Source organism: Bombus vosnesenskii, unplaced genomic scaffold (genome assembly GCF_011952255.1).
Source record: "Bombus vosnesenskii isolate JDL3184/JDL3185 unplaced genomic scaffold, Bvos_JDL3184-5_v1.1 scf7180000013265, whole genome shotgun sequence".
Taxonomy (NCBI): domain Eukaryota; kingdom Metazoa; phylum Arthropoda; class Insecta; order Hymenoptera; family Apidae; genus Bombus; species Bombus vosnesenskii.
This window is the reverse complement of record NW_022882925.1, coordinates 4,642,395-4,661,654: the sequence shown is the minus strand read 5'-3', so window position 1 is coordinate 4,661,654 and position 19,260 is coordinate 4,642,395. Positions and strand designations below refer to the sequence as shown.

The following is a 19,260-nucleotide window of genomic DNA, read 5'->3' as shown; positions in this document are numbered from 1 at the left end:
AAAAATCAAGAAACTTATTAATATAATTGACTTTAGTACAGTTCAATTTCCGCCGTTAAGTTCAATTGACAAAAGCGCCAAAATTCAATAATTTCGCCAGCTCGACATCGCTCTATATCGCTCGATATCACTCGACATTGTTCGAACATTATTTACGTTTAGACACACAATGGCGTCTATTTTTTCCGAACAGAAAACGTAGAAGAAGCTTCCAATGGCCAGAATAATCACACAACGTCCATTCCAGGAACATGCATTTGGAAGAGCAATAAAAAAATTACTATCTTGATAACTAGTCTAATATCAAGATAACGTGTCCTTATACATATCCTCTACAGATTTTCCATATCTTTCTGGAGGTTTCCACGAAATGACTGATTTCATTGTAGCTAGAATTACATGACAAAAGTCGCGAAACGACTCTGTGCCCAGCTCTATAAATTTCAACTCGGTTTTTGCAATCTGTTACAAGGATAACACCTCTTAATACTCTACAATGCTCATGCAAATTTTTCCCTAAAACATAAAACATATTGATTTACTTAATTTGTACAAAGAATAGGATGACAATTATTATTCGTAAAAACGAGGTTGCTGCTGTGAGTAGTATCATGTATATTACAATTGACAGGGTTCTTCACGGTTCGCACTCTAGGCGTAGGAGGCTGAACCAATCGCATGAGTTACACTATGAAGCTCAGCTGCTATCCGACATCCGATTGGATGCAGTGCACCGCGGGCTTACGTGCCTCTCGCAATTTAATTTCTAGGGGGTAGGGACAAGGGAGTCGTGACTTGGGAGAGCGTCCACTGCCATCGAAGTACAAGGAAACGGATAGTGCTAGCTCTCGCTTCTCGTAGAATTTTTCCCTTAGTTGGTATGTAAATCTGTCGAAAATCCATTTTATTTATGATCGTGTGTGATTACCGGTATCGAGGAGTGTATGGACGTAACAACGTGTTTTAAAAAGGTGTGAAAAGTGCTGGGAAACTCGAGTTATTACCTCCGAACGCGACGTACTGTCGTATTGCCTCCATTTTGCAATTGACGTTCCGTGGAGGGAATCGTTTCACGAGCCTTTCTTACAAGCGACGCTTTCAACTCGCCTCGAGTTCACCAGTGTCATTCGTCTCGTTTTATTTCATAGACTGTGATAATGTTTACCATGAAGATGAATAGGAGATTAGGGAAACAGTTGATTGTTAAGATGATACATTTTTCTGATTAGCATGGGTTTCAATCGCGTCGGTGCAAGAAGAACGAAAGTTTGTGCATTGCGCAATGCGCAGCGTTCCTCGGTGCGCGGTTCCTCCGCACGAACAGCAACGGAACGTACCCCCACCCTTTCCACCCCACCATCCTTTTAAGTCCCACTCCGAAAAGTTATAGTTTACTTCAGTTATTATCAAGCGTACCCTTTAACCCTCCAGTTCCCATAGACACCTGCAGGTGCTACTTTTTAGTTATTTTATAACATATGTGAATTGATAATTTGTAGATTCTGATGCATTCTAGTGACTTGTTTAGTATCTATTTTAATATTTTAATTTATAATATAATTGCTCTCTAGTAGTCTCAGAAAAGGTGTTTTGTGTTATCACAATGTTAAGGAAAAAGTTTGAATCTATATTATTAAGGTCTGTAAGATCACAAACTAAGGTTTGTAAGGTCTATATAATAGTATTTAGTGATATTTTTCTGATGTTTGAATTTTTATATGTATTTGAAATTTAATAGCACCAGGTGTTATCTTTGAGTATTGCGAATATTTTTTCGTTACTCAATATTTCGTCATTACATATGTCAAAATGAACTTGTAAACAATCAATTGTTTTGTATCAAAAAACATAAGAATTAACAGAATTCCCTATATTGCATTACAATCTGAACTATGGGAATTGGAGCGTTGAAATTATTTTTCTCATACTTATATATGATCAATTACAACTTTTTGTTTTGGAAAGATTATACGATTAAAACAGTATTTTCAAAATTTCCATTTAAAAGAAATTTTTATTAAACAAGGTTGTACTGTTTCAGAGTAAACAATGGCACGTACCAAGCAGACGGCTCGTAAATCAACAGGAGGTAAAGCTCCTCGTAAACAATTAGCCACAAAGGCAGCACGTAAGAGCGCACCATCTACTGGTGGAGTAAAAAAACCACATCGATACAGGTACATATTAGATAATATTTTGAGCACATATATAAATACTATATGTAATATATGTATATAATAAACTATAATTTTTAGACCTGGTACAGTAGCTCTTCGAGAAATCAGAAGATATCAAAAATCGACTGAATTGTTGATCAGAAAATTACCTTTCCAAAGATTGGTTCGTGAAATTGCACAGGATTTCAAAACTGATCTACGTTTTCAAAGTGCTGCAATTGGAGCTTTACAGGAAGCATCGGAAGCATACTTGGTTGGTTTATTTGAAGACACAAATTTGTGCGCTATCCACGCGAAACGTGTTACAATCATGCCCAAGGATATTCAGCTGGCTCGACGAATTCGCGGCGAGCGTGCTTAAACAATATGTAATTCCCATACATACCATTTACTACTATTATTATTATCATTCGTAACAGTTGTGAATGAAACATTTTCATTCCAAACTACATATTATGTTGTACTCCATAACAGTGTACAAGTTATGACATGATCATCCTTTATAGTATGTATCTAAACTTCAGATTTCTGGAAAACTAGATACAAAGATTGGTATAATCCGTTTTTGATATGTAGGTAGTTCTCATCCTTTGGTATTACTGTACAAACGTAGAAAGTATGTTATTTCTTCGAGAAGTTATCAGCTACAAATCTTTTAATTTCATTCACATCTTTTTTGTCATTTTGCACTTTACAATGTAAGAATACTTATAAAAAGAGCGATAAAAAAAGTCTAAACCGGAAGGTAAATGATCGTGATAAAAGACAAGTGAAATTGTTAATTCTTCTAAAAGTACTCTTAAGATTGAGTAAGATCGAAAATGTTTAGTTTCTCATTACAGTTTTATTATATTCGTCATCATTATCATTATTGATAAAATACTTAGTGAAATATGCATTAGAGAGTAAGGCAGTTTCTTTGTAGGAATTCAATGTAGTGTTTACCATTCTAGAACTCTGGTTGTATGAAAATTACATAAGGTATTTCAATCAGTCAACTATTCATTGTTCGTGTAAAGATAAACGTTTCATAAATAAATCTTCAAAATAATACTAACTTACCTTTTTTTATCTTGTTAAGAAATATGCACTGTTACTTAAGATAGATTAGGTTCTAGGAACATTAATCCTACATCAATTGAGAGATAGTTTACAATATTTTTATTTTACAAATATTTCATTTTATACTTTTACAAATTTATATTACAAATATTGCGTAATTTGTTACAATTTCTCATTCGAAAATTCAGTTCCCAGTCAATTAGCGCAAATTGGTAATATTTGTTGTATTTGAATATAATATTCCATTTCTCAATTTTTATTTTATATATTAAGCGAAACCTACAAATTAATAATTTTCGATTCACCCGATAATATAATCGAATGCGTTAAATTTTTAGTTGTATTAGTATGATTCTACTTCATACAAATATCTCAGAACTTGAAGCTATTTATAATTATACAGTGGCTTAAAGCACATAATTATACAGAAATAAATAATTAAATAGCTTTTACACATTTTAAAGTATAAAATTGAATTATTTTACGACATAAGAGGATATCTTTTTGTTATTAAAAAATAGACATATGTATATAAGTACCTAAATATATATATATATATAAATATCTAACTTCCATAAAAGCTAAATTTTGCACTAGTGTTACAATATCATTTCTAACATAGCTGAAGTTTTAATTGTGCTAGAAACTATACATTCAAAACTGGAGCTCACAAATTGTTTATTTAAAGGAAGATACTTAGGCAAAATTTGATTGCTAGTTATTTTTCAGATAAAATTTTATAAATATACTTCTTTTTTCAATAACTAGAACATTATTTTTATGATAAGAAACAGATTACATTTAAGAAAGTTGCATAATTGGAAAATTTAAATATTTTCATAAAAAACACATATTCAAACATAAGTTGAAGGCATTGGCAAGATACGAATATGTAAACATAATAATATAAAATACATAATAACAAAAATAATGGATCTTCTAAAAATACACAATATACAGAATAGGTAGTTTTTTCTGGTTACTGTTACAATGAAATGTTAGTAATTCTGACAAAAAGAATTTTTCAAACTAAAATTTCTTATAGTCTGTTTGTGAAGTAATAAAGAAACAAATATAAATTTTACGATATAATAATCTTTTGATAAAAATCTTTTCCAAATTGCAAAATTTTATCTGAAAGATAACTGGTGTTCTCCCTTAATATTATTTGTGAATATCTACACAATGTAATGGTAATAATTATCTAGAATTATCACTTATCACAATGATGAATTTTATTAAATTATGATATTAATACTTACAATCTCGAATGTTTATTTACGAATTTCCTCCATAAAATATTACCAAGTATACTTCTGAACCGTGATGAAAAAGAGACAAGTAATCCTCAAAAATTGCAAACTTCATGTAAAAGGCAATTAAATAATTAAATTAAATAGTTTTCTTTGTATCTTATAGAAATTTGTAATAAATTAATGAGTGAGATTTTTTTTAATTAAAATAACACGAATTAGTAGTCATACGAATATAATGCATAAATTTATTATTGTAATATTATCCGTTGTTTATAATCGAATGTGGTTGCTGTTGCCAGAGGCAAAACCTCGAACTTGCCGTCTAGTCCTAATTACAAAAAATCCAATATGCTTTCGTTATCTCTTTACGGTTGGAAACATTGTTTATAAACATTTAAGTGTAATAAACAAATATGTTTATTTAAACCAGCATTTCCCAATCTTATTCTAAAAGTATTTCATGCAATATAATACTTAGATACTTCAGAAATGTTTCTTTTTTGTTTTAAATTGCTTATGTCTTACCTAACATTCTTTGATTATTTTGTTTAATAAATTAAATTATACACAACTAATGGTGAGAGAAGAAGCGGAGCAAATGATTGAGAAATGCTGCATATGAATAGAATGCCGTTTATGAATAGTGCATAAACTGTACAACATGCGTATGAAAGGTACCTTGAATAATAATTCAATGAGGCTCGCTTTCTTTTTTTCAAAATGTGTGTTCAAGATGTGTCTTATTTACATTAAATATTTGATGTTAATACATAACTTGAATGAAACAAAGACGAGATGTAAGTTCTATATTGTGCAGATTTAATATAATGTAAGCAGTTTGGTATAAAAAATATTCTGGTCAATTTTATTGTATACAATTTGTGAACATTACTGACAAGAAATACAAGAAAATGATACATAAATATCATGCAGGGCAACATGTTATGAATGCAAAAAAGTTTGTTAATTGATATTTCTTTGTTTTACATTACAAGAATAAACTATAGACATCAATTTAAAAGCTGAATTTTCAAAGAGTATTATTCCAATTCAACATTAAAATTTTAGTAGATTTTAGAGCCATGAATTTTTTACATATCACACAATTTTTTACTAACACTTTTTCAGAAACAAGATATTTTAGTAACAAATTAGTCATTATAATTGATGTTACACACTTTACATCAGTTCGTCTTATAATCTACAAAAATGTTTTAATTTCATTGCACAAATCGTTACTTTTAAGAAGTATATACAGTTACTATATACAACTATATATATACTATGGAATATTTAAGTTTTTTAACTTATTTCCATGTTGGTGATATATAAAATTCAGTAATTACTTCTATTAAAATCTAGTAGCTTTTGAAAAGATTTTTTTTGAAAGAACTTAATAATATCAGGGATACTTAAATTACGTTTATTTTATAATGTATGAAAAAATTAAAAATAGAAGATCATTACTAAAACTCACATTCATTTCAATTTACAAAGATAGACTTTAATTTTGGAAGCTAAATTCTGTAATGCAATTAATTCGAAAATCTTGGTCTTTAAAAATTATTTTTGGTATATCTATAACATGTATGTATACAATAGTAAGTGCTTCTATTGGTCTTACATATCATACAAATATTCTACATACATTTAGTACGTATGTGGAACTATTTGAAATAGACATTAATTTGATTAAAGATCTTAATAACCATGTTAAAATTTTTCATAATTTGTTATAAAAAAATACAGGATTAAATAAAGAAGCATACTTTAAATTGACTTAATGTATTTTACAAATACATTACATGTACTTTAAAATACTCTAAAATTACTTGAAGCTTTTTTTTTTAATCTGATTATTAAGATCTCAACAGATTACAATAAAAGTATATTGTACTTTTTAAATCACAAAGGAAAGCTAGACAGTTAATTGTAAGCCTGTTATATTAGACATACATTTAAATTAACATATAATAAACGATAATGTTGAGTTATGGAATCAGAAAGAATTATTAAATGATATTAAAGGAAATGAAATTAATATGAAAGCTCTTGAAATTTAGCTTACTTTCTAATATCATATTCATTAATTTTGATCGCTTTATCTGAGGATATTACTAACAACTAGACATACAGAACGATTTACACATACAGACATAAAACAACAAGATGCTCCATTTTAATTAGTAGCATAAGCAATAAAACGAGCTGTTCGAAGTGTGATGCAGTCTTCTTAATAATTTGAACATTTATAACAACTAAAAAGCTACAGAATTGGGATCATGAAAAGCTATCATTATCTATAAATTCGTAAATTAAATGTTCACAAGAAGCACTACGTAACTAAAAGTAGACATAAAGCTAATAATAAGTACAGTTGATTTAGTACGACTATCATGTATCATTTTAAACAATATCATTTTAAATCCCCTCATTAAAGAAAATATTCGTACAAAACACTTATTAATTTTTTTCAACATTCATTCTCGGATGTTTGATACATGATATTTCTTGCTTTGAATACACGCAGTGCATAACATTATAAAAACAATGACGTTTTAAAATTATAATATTGTTCTAATGTTACCTGTAAAGATCACGAACGGCTTGATCCTCTCGAGATGGATTTTGACATGTATTTAACTTATTCTCCAACGCCTAAATGATCAAACATTTGTTGTTAAATGAAATATTATCATTCTTCTTAAAAATATCGTTATTTACCCTTATTCAAAATATTAAGGGCTTTTTAGAGTTGGTGATACTAGTTACATGGGAGACAATTAAAGCAGGAAGCAAGGAACCGTGTGTGATGTGTACAGAAAAAACATAATAGAAAGCAAAAGAAATCAAATAAAGACCTGTACACACAAAACTTGATCAGCACTTGGTTGATCTAGGTTGTTGCCGTATACAATGAGTAGGTATGTGAACCTGGACGGATGGTAAATCAGTAGGTGTAGTGGAAATTGTTTTTTTCCCACCCGGACAAGTGCACTTTACCCTTCTACAGTCCATGCAGATCCACCTGTCAAGCTACCAAAACACCAGCTACATCACACTACCAGTATCATCAACTGATGATTAAAAAATCTTATAAGTATTTCATATAAAATAAATCTGGTGCTTAGACAAAATCAAAAGGGAAATAAACCATACAAATTAAAACAGTTGCCAGTGCAAAACACAATATTTACGGCAACTAAAATATAATGTTTAAAACTCAAAGATACACAAGCCATGCTTTAAGCTATTCTTGTACATCAAAAACGCTTTTGAAACAAAAGCACTGTAATATATATATATAAAAAATAATGACTATACTTACACCAACTTTTCTCATAAGGTCACCAATCATATTCATTGCTAATATTCTTGTGCATGGTGCCAGTGGCGAATTCACATTATTATTATTATTATTATTATTGTTGTTGTTTCCAGTTACACCACCTACAACTCTGTTTCCAACTAATTGCAAACAGGAAAAAAGATACAAATTACTACAGACACTCACTGATAAGATATCAAAATAAGAAGTAAAGATACTATACTATGATAATTCAGTACAAAAAAAAGTATGTATTTGAAGTATAATATTTAAAAACTAAAATAAAGAACAAGTTTGTTAAAATAATTTTTATTTCATTGATAACAATATCATATATATAGATATATATACAGAAAGATGAAATTAATTAAAGCATATAAAGATATATTAATCAAGCACAAATGTTAGACCAATCTTTTGTTTAGTCAACCTTAAATACCGATAAATAAGCAAATTCAGTTATCATAAAAGAAAAAAATGTCAAGTGGTTACAAAAAATATACATTACATTAAAAAGTTAATTAGATTAAAATTTTTTGTCTGTTATCCATTTAACGTGTTAGAGATAAGTACTATTTTTGCTGATTATTATCCTTAATAATGATAAGGATCAGCTTTTAGGCCCAAAGCAAAACATGCGCTTAGTTTTACGAAGAGTATTATGGATCTTACTTTTTAATGGCGAAGTTGCTGTATTATTTGGAGGTATAGATTGTGGTACTATTGGGCTACTAGGCGACATATGTGTTTCCAATTCGACTTGAAGTTTATTACTATCAACATGATTACGAACTCTATCAGCTGACTTATCATTGTCTGGTTGATGCCTTTCTTGAACTTGAATTTCCTGTTTTAAATCTGTAATGAATGAATTATTAGAAACGATTTAATCATCAATTATCCGAATAAATTAGTTATTCGACCTCTAATTTCATCCATTAATCTCTGTACTATAACTTTCAGAGCTTCCTTTTCGTCAAGTTCTGATTCTAACAAAGCATTCTTTTCAATGGCAGAATTAAGTTTGGCTTCGATCTCCTCCTCTGTTACCCTATTTATTCTACAAAATTAAGATGAGTAGAATACATATTATATTAAATATTCTACATTTACTTAGCAGATGTAAAAATAACAATCTAATTTTCAAATACCTATGAGCTCTTTCCAAGTCGTCATTTTTTTGTTCTAATTCCCTTATGTATTTTAATAAATGGTCATGTTGAGTCTGTAAGTCCTGAGCTTTCCCTTGAAACATTGCACAGTCTGCTGTTTGTTGATCTAATCTTGTTCTTAATTGTTCAACTTCAGTGGCTAGTCTTGTGTTTCGTTGTCGTAATTCCCTGTTATTCTTTTCTGCTTGTTCTAAGGATGCTTCCAGTTCTTTCTCTAAGAGCTGTGAATTTTCTTGAAATTCCTCCAACTCTCTTTCTATATCCTCTTTCCTGTAATATTACAATAAGATTTATTAAACGTATTGACCAAAGACTAACTACGAGACTAATTTTTTTATAAAATTAATATTTATGAAGAAGCATTTGTGAAGAAGCATACGAGTCTCTGAGAAGTCAAACTAATTTATTGTTTATTAATTTCTTAATAACTGTTTAACTTTTAAAAAACAAATTATTGATCTTCATAAATTTATTTGTTCTAAAAGTAACATAAATAATAGTGAATTGTAAGGTAAATTGTAAAAAACGATATTTGTAACCATCACTTTTTTATACTTTTAAATTCATGGAGTTTTAAATGTATCTTCTGAACAACTCATCATATATAATACATATATACATACATACATATATAATTTTATTCTATAGTTTTCAATGAATATATAATAATACAGTGCATTTTTAATACACAGAAATGTAAAAATAATTTACCTTCTATGTATCTGGTGAGCAAGTTCCATCCAATATTGAACTTCATCATCTTTAGACACAAACTGTGGTGGATCAATGTCCATCATTTTAACAATATTCTGATTTTGTCCAATATCTTAATTAACCTTGAATGTTAAACACAGCTCTAAATCCTTCTATTTCATTAATGAGACGATAGCATCCTATACAATAAAACAAATTTACATTACACATACATAGGCTTAAAATACCAAAAATCCATATACAAAAAATATTACAGTCAAAAATACAAATCACAAAATAAATTAAACTTTTGAATAACGTACAAGAATTACAGTGACAATGTCGGTGAAAGTTGCATTCGCTCGAGAAAAAATATTTTATTACTACGCGTATCTTACGTATCTACACACTTCGAACGCGATGTCAAACTAACCTATTATTACCAAGTAGATAACGATCACGAGACGATAAAGAACAGCTATATGCAATTCTACGACGCGCATAATAATCAAAAAAGAGTTCAGAAGATTAAACAGCGGGTCGTGTTACGCATAATAAGAACGAGATTGAAATTAATGCGTGAGAAATGGAAAATCGTGTAGGGACACTTACGTGTATCGTTGGGAGAGGGATAAGGCGAATGAAAATGGTCCAGTCCAGTGTAAATAAAGCTGTGATGCGATCGAATTGAATCTAGTGAACGAGATATTCTCTAAGAAACTAAATGAAAAAATGTACAACCATCGATGATGTGTAGGCGCATTAAATGAAGTTGTCTCAAGATGCATACATATAAATACGGGGACCTTGAGAAAGCGTTTAGCAGGTGAAATGTAGAGTGTATGCCGCGTGTGACACAAATGTCATTACCACAATTATGACTCACTAAGTCGAGATGATAAGGTAGAGAGAAATAATAATTGATCTTGTCACGGTTCTTCGTTGTTCACTGTGAATAGATCGTGTCAGAATCATTTGATAGATCGATCGTTGATCGATCATTAACACTTTAGTCACCATTTACATTTACAACTGAATTTATAGTTTCATTATCTATTTATATTTATGACCGAATTTGTGTTTCCAGTGAATCGGAGATTTCGTAAGTGAAGAAAACGTGGAAAAGTTTACATTGACAATCGCAACATAGAGATAGTAGATAGAAAAAGAAACAATTGTGGTGTATCTACTTTCCACCACGGGTTCGATGCGTTCGATTCGTTCGATCACATTCACACGACTACGACGTAGTGAGGTGGCGTTCGCGAGGTAACAGGTTACAAGATACGAATGTATTCGATATAGTGGCGCTGAAAAAATACAGAGTGGCAGTTTTTAAAAAAAGTGGTATGTTTTAAATCCAAAATGAGATAAAAAGAAAATTTGAAGTTAATATTTTGTAAAAAAGATTGGTAAAGAAGAATAGAAATAAAAGAATGAGGAGAAACTCGCTGTACCTATTCTAAAGGTTCTATTTTTGTCTAATATTAAAGTTTACGAAATCTAAAGTCACATATAAAAACTTGACTAGCGCAAATATGATTATTTCAGAATTTAACAAGTAACCGTGGTAATTAGATACTCGAGATGCTAATGACAATGATCCTAGGTTCAATAACGAATCCGCGGTCAGCGGGATAACAAAATGCGCTTTTCCCAAAGCCCAAGTTGTACTCAACTTGCTTGTCTACGGTACAAGTATTATTAAACCAACTCTTTGTTAAAACGTAGAATGTTCACTGAGCGTAAAGACGCTATGTAGCGTCCATATTAGAGGGAGACGATTAGAGAAGGATGCTAGCCGCCCTTGAGGGAAAATTTGCTAGCGGGAAGTGTGACGTCAATAACCTTAAGGACCCACCATAAACTTAAACTTTTAGTTTATTAACTCTGTAAGTGTTATTGGTTTATGGACGGTCCTTGAAATAGTCCTTAGGTTCATTATACGTTCGTACAAATTACGAGGGAAAAGCGGGTATTTACCTAACGGGAAAGGGCATACCCACACCGAGCTTTCCTCCGTAATAATCCGAGAACATCTCGGGACTGAAATTACAAACTCTCATCAGTCAACATCTCTCAGATCAGTCGCGTAAACTATGCTTATAAAGTTGTATTATTTAATAAAGTTCGATAGAAAAGAAATATAAAGTTGTGCTACGGCTCAACCTTCGTGTCTTTAAAACCTAAGCCTTAATTTTACGTGACAGGCGACTGGTTGTCGCCTGGAGTCCAAGCTCATTATCACAAATCTCGAACAAATACAATCGGATTGAATGACGACAATTGCCTAATGACGGCTATGGTAGAATCTAGATTAAAGGGATTTTCCCAAAATTCCAAAGGGAAGGCTCTGTTGTCCTTTCATCTCCGACATATATATATATATATATATACCCAGGTTTTATGGCGGGTCCTCGGGCTAGCGGTACTCGTGTCGTGCAAGTGCCTCAACCTTGGGTATTCATTGTCTGAGGGACTCGTTGGAATGTTTTACTGCCCGGTACTTTCTGTAATGGGGGTCATACTATCGCTCTATACCTTTGCTAGACAAAGCGCCCGTCCCGTCGACCGCGGCTACGTTGGGCGACGGGCTGTCGCCCCGAGCCAAAGCTCACTATCACCAGTCTCGAACGATTACAATCGGATTAGCTAACTGCCATCGTTTGACTACAGTTATAGTATACCCTGGAGTACACTGTTGCTGGACTATCCCAAGTTCTAGGTGTTCCGGTGTTCTTCCCTTTCCGACATATATATATACACCACTTAGGCAAAGGGGGTGAAATATGCGATAAGGATGGTGAGACGTGGTCAGACGATACGAACGCCATTCTTGGGAACAATGCAGAAATAAAGTTTTATGTATATACTACATATTTGATAATTATAATAATTAAATAATTGATATATGTTAAATAATTGCGGAAAGTCCTTTACCTTCTTATTGCCTTTGACCTTAATAATCCTTTCTGCTAATTTTCTTAAGTAGTAATTATCCAAGCTAATTACCAAATGTTAAAGGCCAAATGTTTAACCAAAAAGTATTCCAAGAATAGTCTCTCTATTTCCTCTAAGTGCGTCCTATTCCAACTCAATTAGTTATACATTACTGGTAACACCTTTAAAAATAAAAGTAGCTTTTTGTATCATCATGAATTTTATTAAGTAATTCTTCAATTGAAGTTACGAATAGCTATAAATCTTCTTGTTATCTTGAAATAAAAATAAAGATGAATTTAACAAATTTTAGACAAACTAAAAGTTACTTACATTATAAAAGATAATCATCTTATTTTAAAGTCTTAAAGAAGAGCTGATAAGTTTCATTTGAAACATCTTAAAAATTGGTAATAAATAATTATATAATAACAGTATAAATAATAATATAATACTATTTTAAAAGAAAATTTGTAACAATTAGTTCAAAGATCATTAACCATAATGGGAAGGGGGAAACAGTTAGCGCTGCTTATTTAAAATAATAATTTATTCTGTTTCATCAAATTTTCATCAAATTATACGAATTTCTCGTCAAAGACAAGAAAACGAAAAACGTCCCGCATATTGTTTCATATATTTTGTTTCATATACGTTATACACTTGTATATATTTTATATACAAAATAAATGTTATACATATACATACATACAATAAATATTTTATAAAATACATTGTTGGTATTATATTACCATGTAGAAATTAAATGTAAAAGAATAAATTAAAGTTTATATAAATAGTTTATAAGGATCAGTTAACAAATATATTGTATTACACGCTTATAACATTAGTTAGGTAAGATAGATTAATAGTCGCGAAAATATTATTAAATTTTAACTTTTATATAGTATGTATATTATAAAAAGACTTTAATACACGTTCAATGAAAGTTAATCAAGTGATTAATTATTTAATAGTCTGCTCAGCATTTCTAGAACTACCAACTCTTAAAAAATAGCCTTAAATTAGTTGTAAGTTTGAACAATTCATCTGCCCTAGTCTCACACTATTTATCTCTTCTATTGTCGTTCATATCGTCCGTCCTTGTCGCACACTGTCACTCGTTCTTTCTACTATCGTCTGTATCGTCTGTCTTTGTTGCAAACTGTCCATCTTTCTTTCTATTGTTGTTTCCATCATCTGTCCTTGTCGCACATTGATGTCTTCCTTGTTCCACTCACGCCCTACTCTGTTCTTGCACTGATGCTTTCCTTGCTACACCAATCTATGTGCTGCCATCTAGCACGAGCGGTAGGAACCGTAACTTGGTGTATCCAGCAGTAGATGGCGATATATTAGACGTTCGTAGACAAGAAAAGCATCATTCTGCGACAAGGACAGAGTAAGGCCCGAGTGGAATAAGGAAAGCATCAATGTGTGACGAGGATAGATGAAATGAACGATAGTAGGAGAGATAGGCAGTGTAGGACTAGGACAGATGAATTATTCAAACTTACAACTAATCTAATCTTAAACAGGTATAATAGGTTGCGTTATAGTCCCTCGTACGACACTCTTCATTAAAGGATTGGTATCGGTAATTTTAGAAATACTGTGCAGGCTGTTAATTAATTAATCACTTGATTAACTTTTATTGAACGTTTATGAAGATCTTTTTATAATACACCAGTAACAAGAGTATTGCGATTCTACAATATTTTCGCGATTACTAGCTTTTCTAATTTTCCAGTAATTAACAAACAAATATCTCATAAACGTTATGCACAAACATATTGCCATTAATTGTGTTGCAATAATGTTAGTTGTTATAATCGACGGCAGCTTTAAAGATGCAAATTATCTGTATTATGTCATCAGATTTGTTAACAAATTCATTAATTAAAGTTGGGAATACTTATAAATCTTTTTCTTTTCTTGTACAGAGAGGAAAACGCAGCTGAATTAATTAAAAAGTTTTAAAGGAACTAGAAATCACTTACATTATAAAAGATAAGGTCATTTTCTTCTTATTTTCAAGGAAAGTTGTTAAGTTTTACCTATCATATGTCTGAAAAAGGATAGTTATTAACTATATAATAATAATATAAGTAATAGTATAACACTATTTTAAAAGATATCGTTTAATAATTAGTTTAGGTATCGTTAACTAAAATGGAAAAGGAAAAGCGGTAAGAGCTGTTGATTTAGAACAATAATTTATTTTGCAGAGAACTAACTTATCGACTAACTAAGCCTAGTGGACAGATTATTGTATTTGCTGCCTTTAAATAATAATTGCAGCTTATAATATCGATCAAAGTCAGTTAAACAATAGTTAATCGTTAAAAATGAAACAAAATTAGAACATGGAAAAGAAAATGAAAATGATGATAAACAATGTACTCAGTATAATACATTAGTTATATATTGTTATAAGTATTCTCGAATTCTGTACGTCAAGTATTCCAAGGCTGCAGAAATAATGTCAATAATTTTTGGTTCCCAAAAGTTTAACCTTAAGAACAATAGTGAAATGTAGATTTAAACACTTTGGTGGTTTTCATTCATTTAATATGATTGAAGTTAGGCATTAGCATGATACAACTTGAAGAACTGTAAGATAGTGACATCAGATATTTCTGAAATAAAAATTTCTTTTCCTATGTTCATTATTTCAAAAACTTATTTCTTTATCTATTACTTTTATTGTTTAACAATATGATATGTAATTAATTGAGATAAAATATTTGACAATAATTTTGTTTAAAATGAAGCATATATTCTCTTTCTCTTATCCAGTTTCGAATTTGGTACTGTAATCGATTCCTGTTAACTCGAACGTTTGTACGTCAGAAATTTTCAAAGATAAAATATGTTGAATAATTTTCTGTCACATTTGTGATGACAACGTATTAAAGTTTGAAAAATAGATTCAGTATGTCTTGTAATATTTGTCAAACGAAATTTTCCTTCTTTACAAGAGAAGTAAGTTATCATTTTTATTAATAGAATCGCTTGCAATTTATAGGTTAAGTTGTACCATATCATCACATCATTTCTTGCACATAGCTTTTTTAGTTAGTTTAATCTGATTATCAGAAATTAGAATAGCTTTTAACTTTTCTTTCCATTATGTTTCATTGTTCTGATATTACTTAGGTTGCTTGCCCCGGCTGTGGTTTTTCATGTTGCAGTAAGTGCCTCAAATATAAATGTAATATTCCAGATAAAGGGGTGAAAAAGGTCTGTGGACGTTGCTTTAATAAATATAATTTTACAAGTACCTCAAGCTTTAATAATAATATCGAAATGAATGGCCACGAAGAACCAATGGCTCCAGTGGACATTACAAAAAAGTAATATATTCTTCAAAGATAAGCATGAAAATATTTGTAATTACAGTTACCATAGAAAACTTTTATGTATATATTACATATGTTTGATAAAACATTTTAAAATTCCATTATAATTGTAACAAGACATTACTGTCATGATTATATTGGTCAAACATATATAATTAAATATATAATAACCAATATGTATAAGATGTATAATATATATATTTATAAATTTCTGCAAGTATTCAAATACTTTTGTGAATAATTATAAGTAAAATAATGTAATATGCTTGATTCATATAGACTGGACTTGTTGGAGAACCCTGTGAAGCCTCCTATTGTAATGTACAAACATACAAATCATTGGGATAGATTTAAAACTGGGTTAGAACCAGCTGATCAAGAGATAGTTGAAAGATTAAGAAAATTGAAGGAGGAAGACAAAACTACAGCTTTAAGTGTAGATGAGATAAAACGGAGATTAGCATTGCTAAAGGATGAAGACCCAGATGTTAGGCAGCACAGAATAAATGTACGTTAATATGTAATAAAAGAATACCATAAAATTATTGTGTTCTAAGTATAATCGAAACAAATGTATTATTCTTTGTAGATGCAGCAAGTAGATACCAGAACAGACCAACAGAAAACAGACGATTTAATACAGGAATATTTGAATCAATTGGAACTATCCTCGGGCAGCGATTCGGTTAGCGAAATTCAAGCGAGGCTAAGATCACTACAAGGCATTAGTGAAAAACCTATAGAAGTATAAAATCAATAATAAGCAATAAGTTTGTACGATGAACAATAGTATAAGCAAATTTCTGTTGTTTTAGCATTCAGCTAATGATGACAATGATGATGAGAAACACGTAACAAAGAAATTAATTGGGAAAGCTTTGGCAGAAGCAGAATTGGAGAAAAAATATGAGAAAGACTTAGAAGAGGATGAATTGGAAGAAATGGAACTCGAGGTATGTGAAACTGATTTTTATGGATAAATATGTACATACAGTGTTCTGATTAAAATTTAACAAACAGGAGGCAAAACATACTGATGACGAAGATGAAAAACCTAGCTGCGTAATGTGTGAACAAACTAAAGATTTACAGCGGTGTTTAGGTTGTCACGGCGATCTATATTGTCCTGTATGCTTTGAAGATAATCACGATGATTTGGAGCTGAAAATGCACAAAAGAGAACCAGCAACAAGACGCAATCAATTTTAAATGGGATAGTTAGAAACTTTAGAGAAACGCTTCGCAATGATTCACGTATAGTTTCATTGCTAAAAACACTTTCTGTATAATTTTTACAAACAATACTTATAACCAGCATCGTCACCTGCGATTTTGATAACGGAATACTGTCATTTAAATAGAAGCATTCCTCGCAAAGTACACTTACACATAAAATAAATAATACATAATTATAGTAAGCTGTAAGTTTAAAGCCAAGATTGTGATTGTATTAATGCGTGTCATTAAAAATTATTGTTGCATTACATCTACTTTCATAGTAAATAATTTTATAACAATCTCAGTTTGACAGATTTGATAACAGATATTCACGCTTTTGCTAAAAAACAAATTAATCTTCAAGAACAACAAATTATTTGTTCATATAGCGAACTCTTCCTTTATTAATTTCACCACAAACAAAGTTGTTGAGTAAATAAATACATGGACTTCAATTAGATTTATAGCTTGCTGTCGATATTTAAATTCATTAATTCTCAATATTATACATATTAATCGATCTCTCGATGTTTAAAAATGTTTGAACTTTCTATATAGGATAGTGATTCATTCTAGATTGGAATTTGTTTTAGTAGCTTGTTACAATTCTTTCTGCTTATTCTAAGAATATTATCTTTTTGGTTTAAATGCCAAAGTGAACTCACCGATCCAGACTAGATGTCAGTAAAGACGCTTACTGACATCCTCACGGGGATTTCCCGAAGGTGGTCTGTGTCGCGGCGCAAAAACTTTCTTTTCTCAAAGTCTAAGCAGGCCTGCTATTTTTAGATGACATGTACGCATCTATCGTGCCAAGATTTCAACCACGTTCGGTTACTAACGAAGAAACCATTTGTTCTTCTTTCCGTCCAGTTTGTTTAACAGTGTAATCTATCTTTAAATATTTTTTCTTCTTTAAATTCTTATTATTTAAAAATTGTCATGAATAATTAATTAAAACGGCTTGATATTTTTAAGTCAAATAAACTTAATTGTATAATTGTAAGAAATTGATATGAACAATGTTTTTTAAAATTTATATTTGTATGCAGCTTTATGAAAATTGGTAATTTTTTGCTATTTGTAATTCATGCTCTTTTTATATAGTATTGAATACTTCATTCTATTAAAAATAAAAAATGATTTAAAGTATATACCGAGTCTTTCTATATATTATTTTATATTATCTTTTTAAGTGTACTGAAGAATTTTAATAAAAATAAGAGGAAATCATTAAAGTGATCGTTATTTTTTATTCACTTCATACTTAAACATGGATTTAATAAAGCGACAAATTTGAAAATCCATCTGCGCCATTTCTTAACAAATGAAAAATAACCTAATCTATAATTTTAAATTTCCTGAGTAGTAAAAAAGCTGTCTCATTTTTTATAACTTCCCTTATTATTTCTTTTATGATTCTTGCAATTATAAAAAGTATTATGTACCAATTTTTCCTGAACAATTTCCCTTTTAAGCTTGCGGCTAATATTTTGCTTATGGTTGCAATATTTTAAGGAAATTTTACAACTTCAAACAATTCTCAGGAATTTGGCAATGAAAAAGCGTATACATGTAGTGGATGTTGTTGTTAGCAGGTCGTTGGTACCAGAACTTTCGCTACAAAAGCTGCGTTCTTCGAAAAAAATATCTCATTTTAAATAATTTTTTACCTTTGTTTAGGTTGAGCATATATATTCACATTTTTCAGACACATCGTCATTTTTATATGAGTTTTGTGAATATGCACATATACAGATGGTAAATGACTTCTTTTTATGTAAGAGACAATACGGATTCTTCAATTTAGAATTTCTTTGTCGTCGATTTGGTAGTCCAAGTGAACATTTTATCTTTGCCCCCATATAGTAGCAAAAATAGGATTAAAAGCATTTCAAGTATTCCCAAAATTTTTCGAAAATGATCTTTTACGTAGTGAAATTTTTGCTTCGGTTTATTACATTGGGCACAAGCCAAACTCTGTTCCGAATTCGATATTTACCAGTTCTCTTGCAAAACTTTTAGCAAAATCATTTTACAAATCAATATTGT

At 30.4% G+C, this 19,260-nt stretch overlaps 3 protein-coding genes across 9 annotated transcripts; 2 read left to right on the top strand and 1 right to left on the bottom strand.

Annotated features, from left to right (window-relative positions):
• The first annotated feature begins 706 nt into the window (after nucleotides 1–706).
• LOC117241823 (histone H3.3A) lies at nucleotides 707–3,236 on the top strand. Of its 2 annotated transcripts, none has more exons than XM_033507975.1 (3): nucleotides 707–878; nucleotides 2,042–2,177; nucleotides 2,256–3,234. In XM_033507975.1, exons 2-3 carry the CDS (start codon nucleotides 2,050–2,052, stop codon nucleotides 2,536–2,538), a joined length of 411 nt encoding a protein of 136 aa, XP_033363866.1. In that variant the 5' UTR covers nucleotides 707–878; nucleotides 2,042–2,049; the 3' UTR covers nucleotides 2,539–3,234. The 2 variants fall into 2 exon arrangements, with proteins under 2 accessions (XP_033363866.1, XP_033363876.1); XM_033507985.1 differs by lacking the exon at nucleotides 707–878 and adding an exon at nucleotides 1,328–1,450 and having other exon boundaries at nucleotides 2,256–3,236.
• Nucleotides 3,237–3,315: 79 nt separating this feature from the next.
• Nucleotides 3,316–10,748, bottom strand: LOC117241804 (nuclear distribution protein nudE-like 1). Of its 6 annotated transcripts, none has more exons than XR_004495121.1 (9): nucleotides 10,301–10,748; nucleotides 9,707–9,888; nucleotides 8,975–9,265; nucleotides 8,747–8,883; nucleotides 8,496–8,681; nucleotides 7,824–7,963; nucleotides 7,357–7,531; nucleotides 7,083–7,153; nucleotides 4,765–4,823 (listed from the first exon to the last, which is right to left on the bottom strand). XR_004495121.1 is itself a non-coding variant. In XM_033507966.1 (8 exons), exons 2-8 carry the CDS (start codon nucleotides 9,790–9,792, stop codon nucleotides 4,766–4,768), a joined length of 969 nt encoding a protein of 322 aa, XP_033363857.1. In that variant the 5' UTR covers nucleotides 9,793–9,888; nucleotides 10,301–10,578; the 3' UTR covers nucleotides 3,316–4,765. The 6 variants fall into 6 exon arrangements, 1 of the variants encoding a protein (XP_033363857.1); XR_004495122.1 differs by having other exon boundaries at nucleotides 10,495–10,748; XR_004495123.1 differs by having other exon boundaries at nucleotides 10,559–10,748.
• A 4,492-nt stretch (nucleotides 10,749–15,240) lies between these two features.
• Nucleotides 15,241–18,041, top strand: LOC117243447 (abscission/NoCut checkpoint regulator). Its single transcript, XM_033510954.1, has 6 exons — nucleotides 15,241–15,613; nucleotides 15,788–15,984; nucleotides 16,270–16,498; nucleotides 16,580–16,735; nucleotides 16,806–16,943; nucleotides 17,011–18,041. The coding sequence occupies exons 1-6, from the start codon at nucleotides 15,566–15,568 to the stop codon at nucleotides 17,197–17,199; spliced, it is 957 nt and encodes a 318-aa protein (XP_033366845.1). The 5' UTR covers nucleotides 15,241–15,565; the 3' UTR covers nucleotides 17,200–18,041.
• The last annotated feature ends 1,219 nt before the right edge of the window (nucleotides 18,042–19,260 follow it).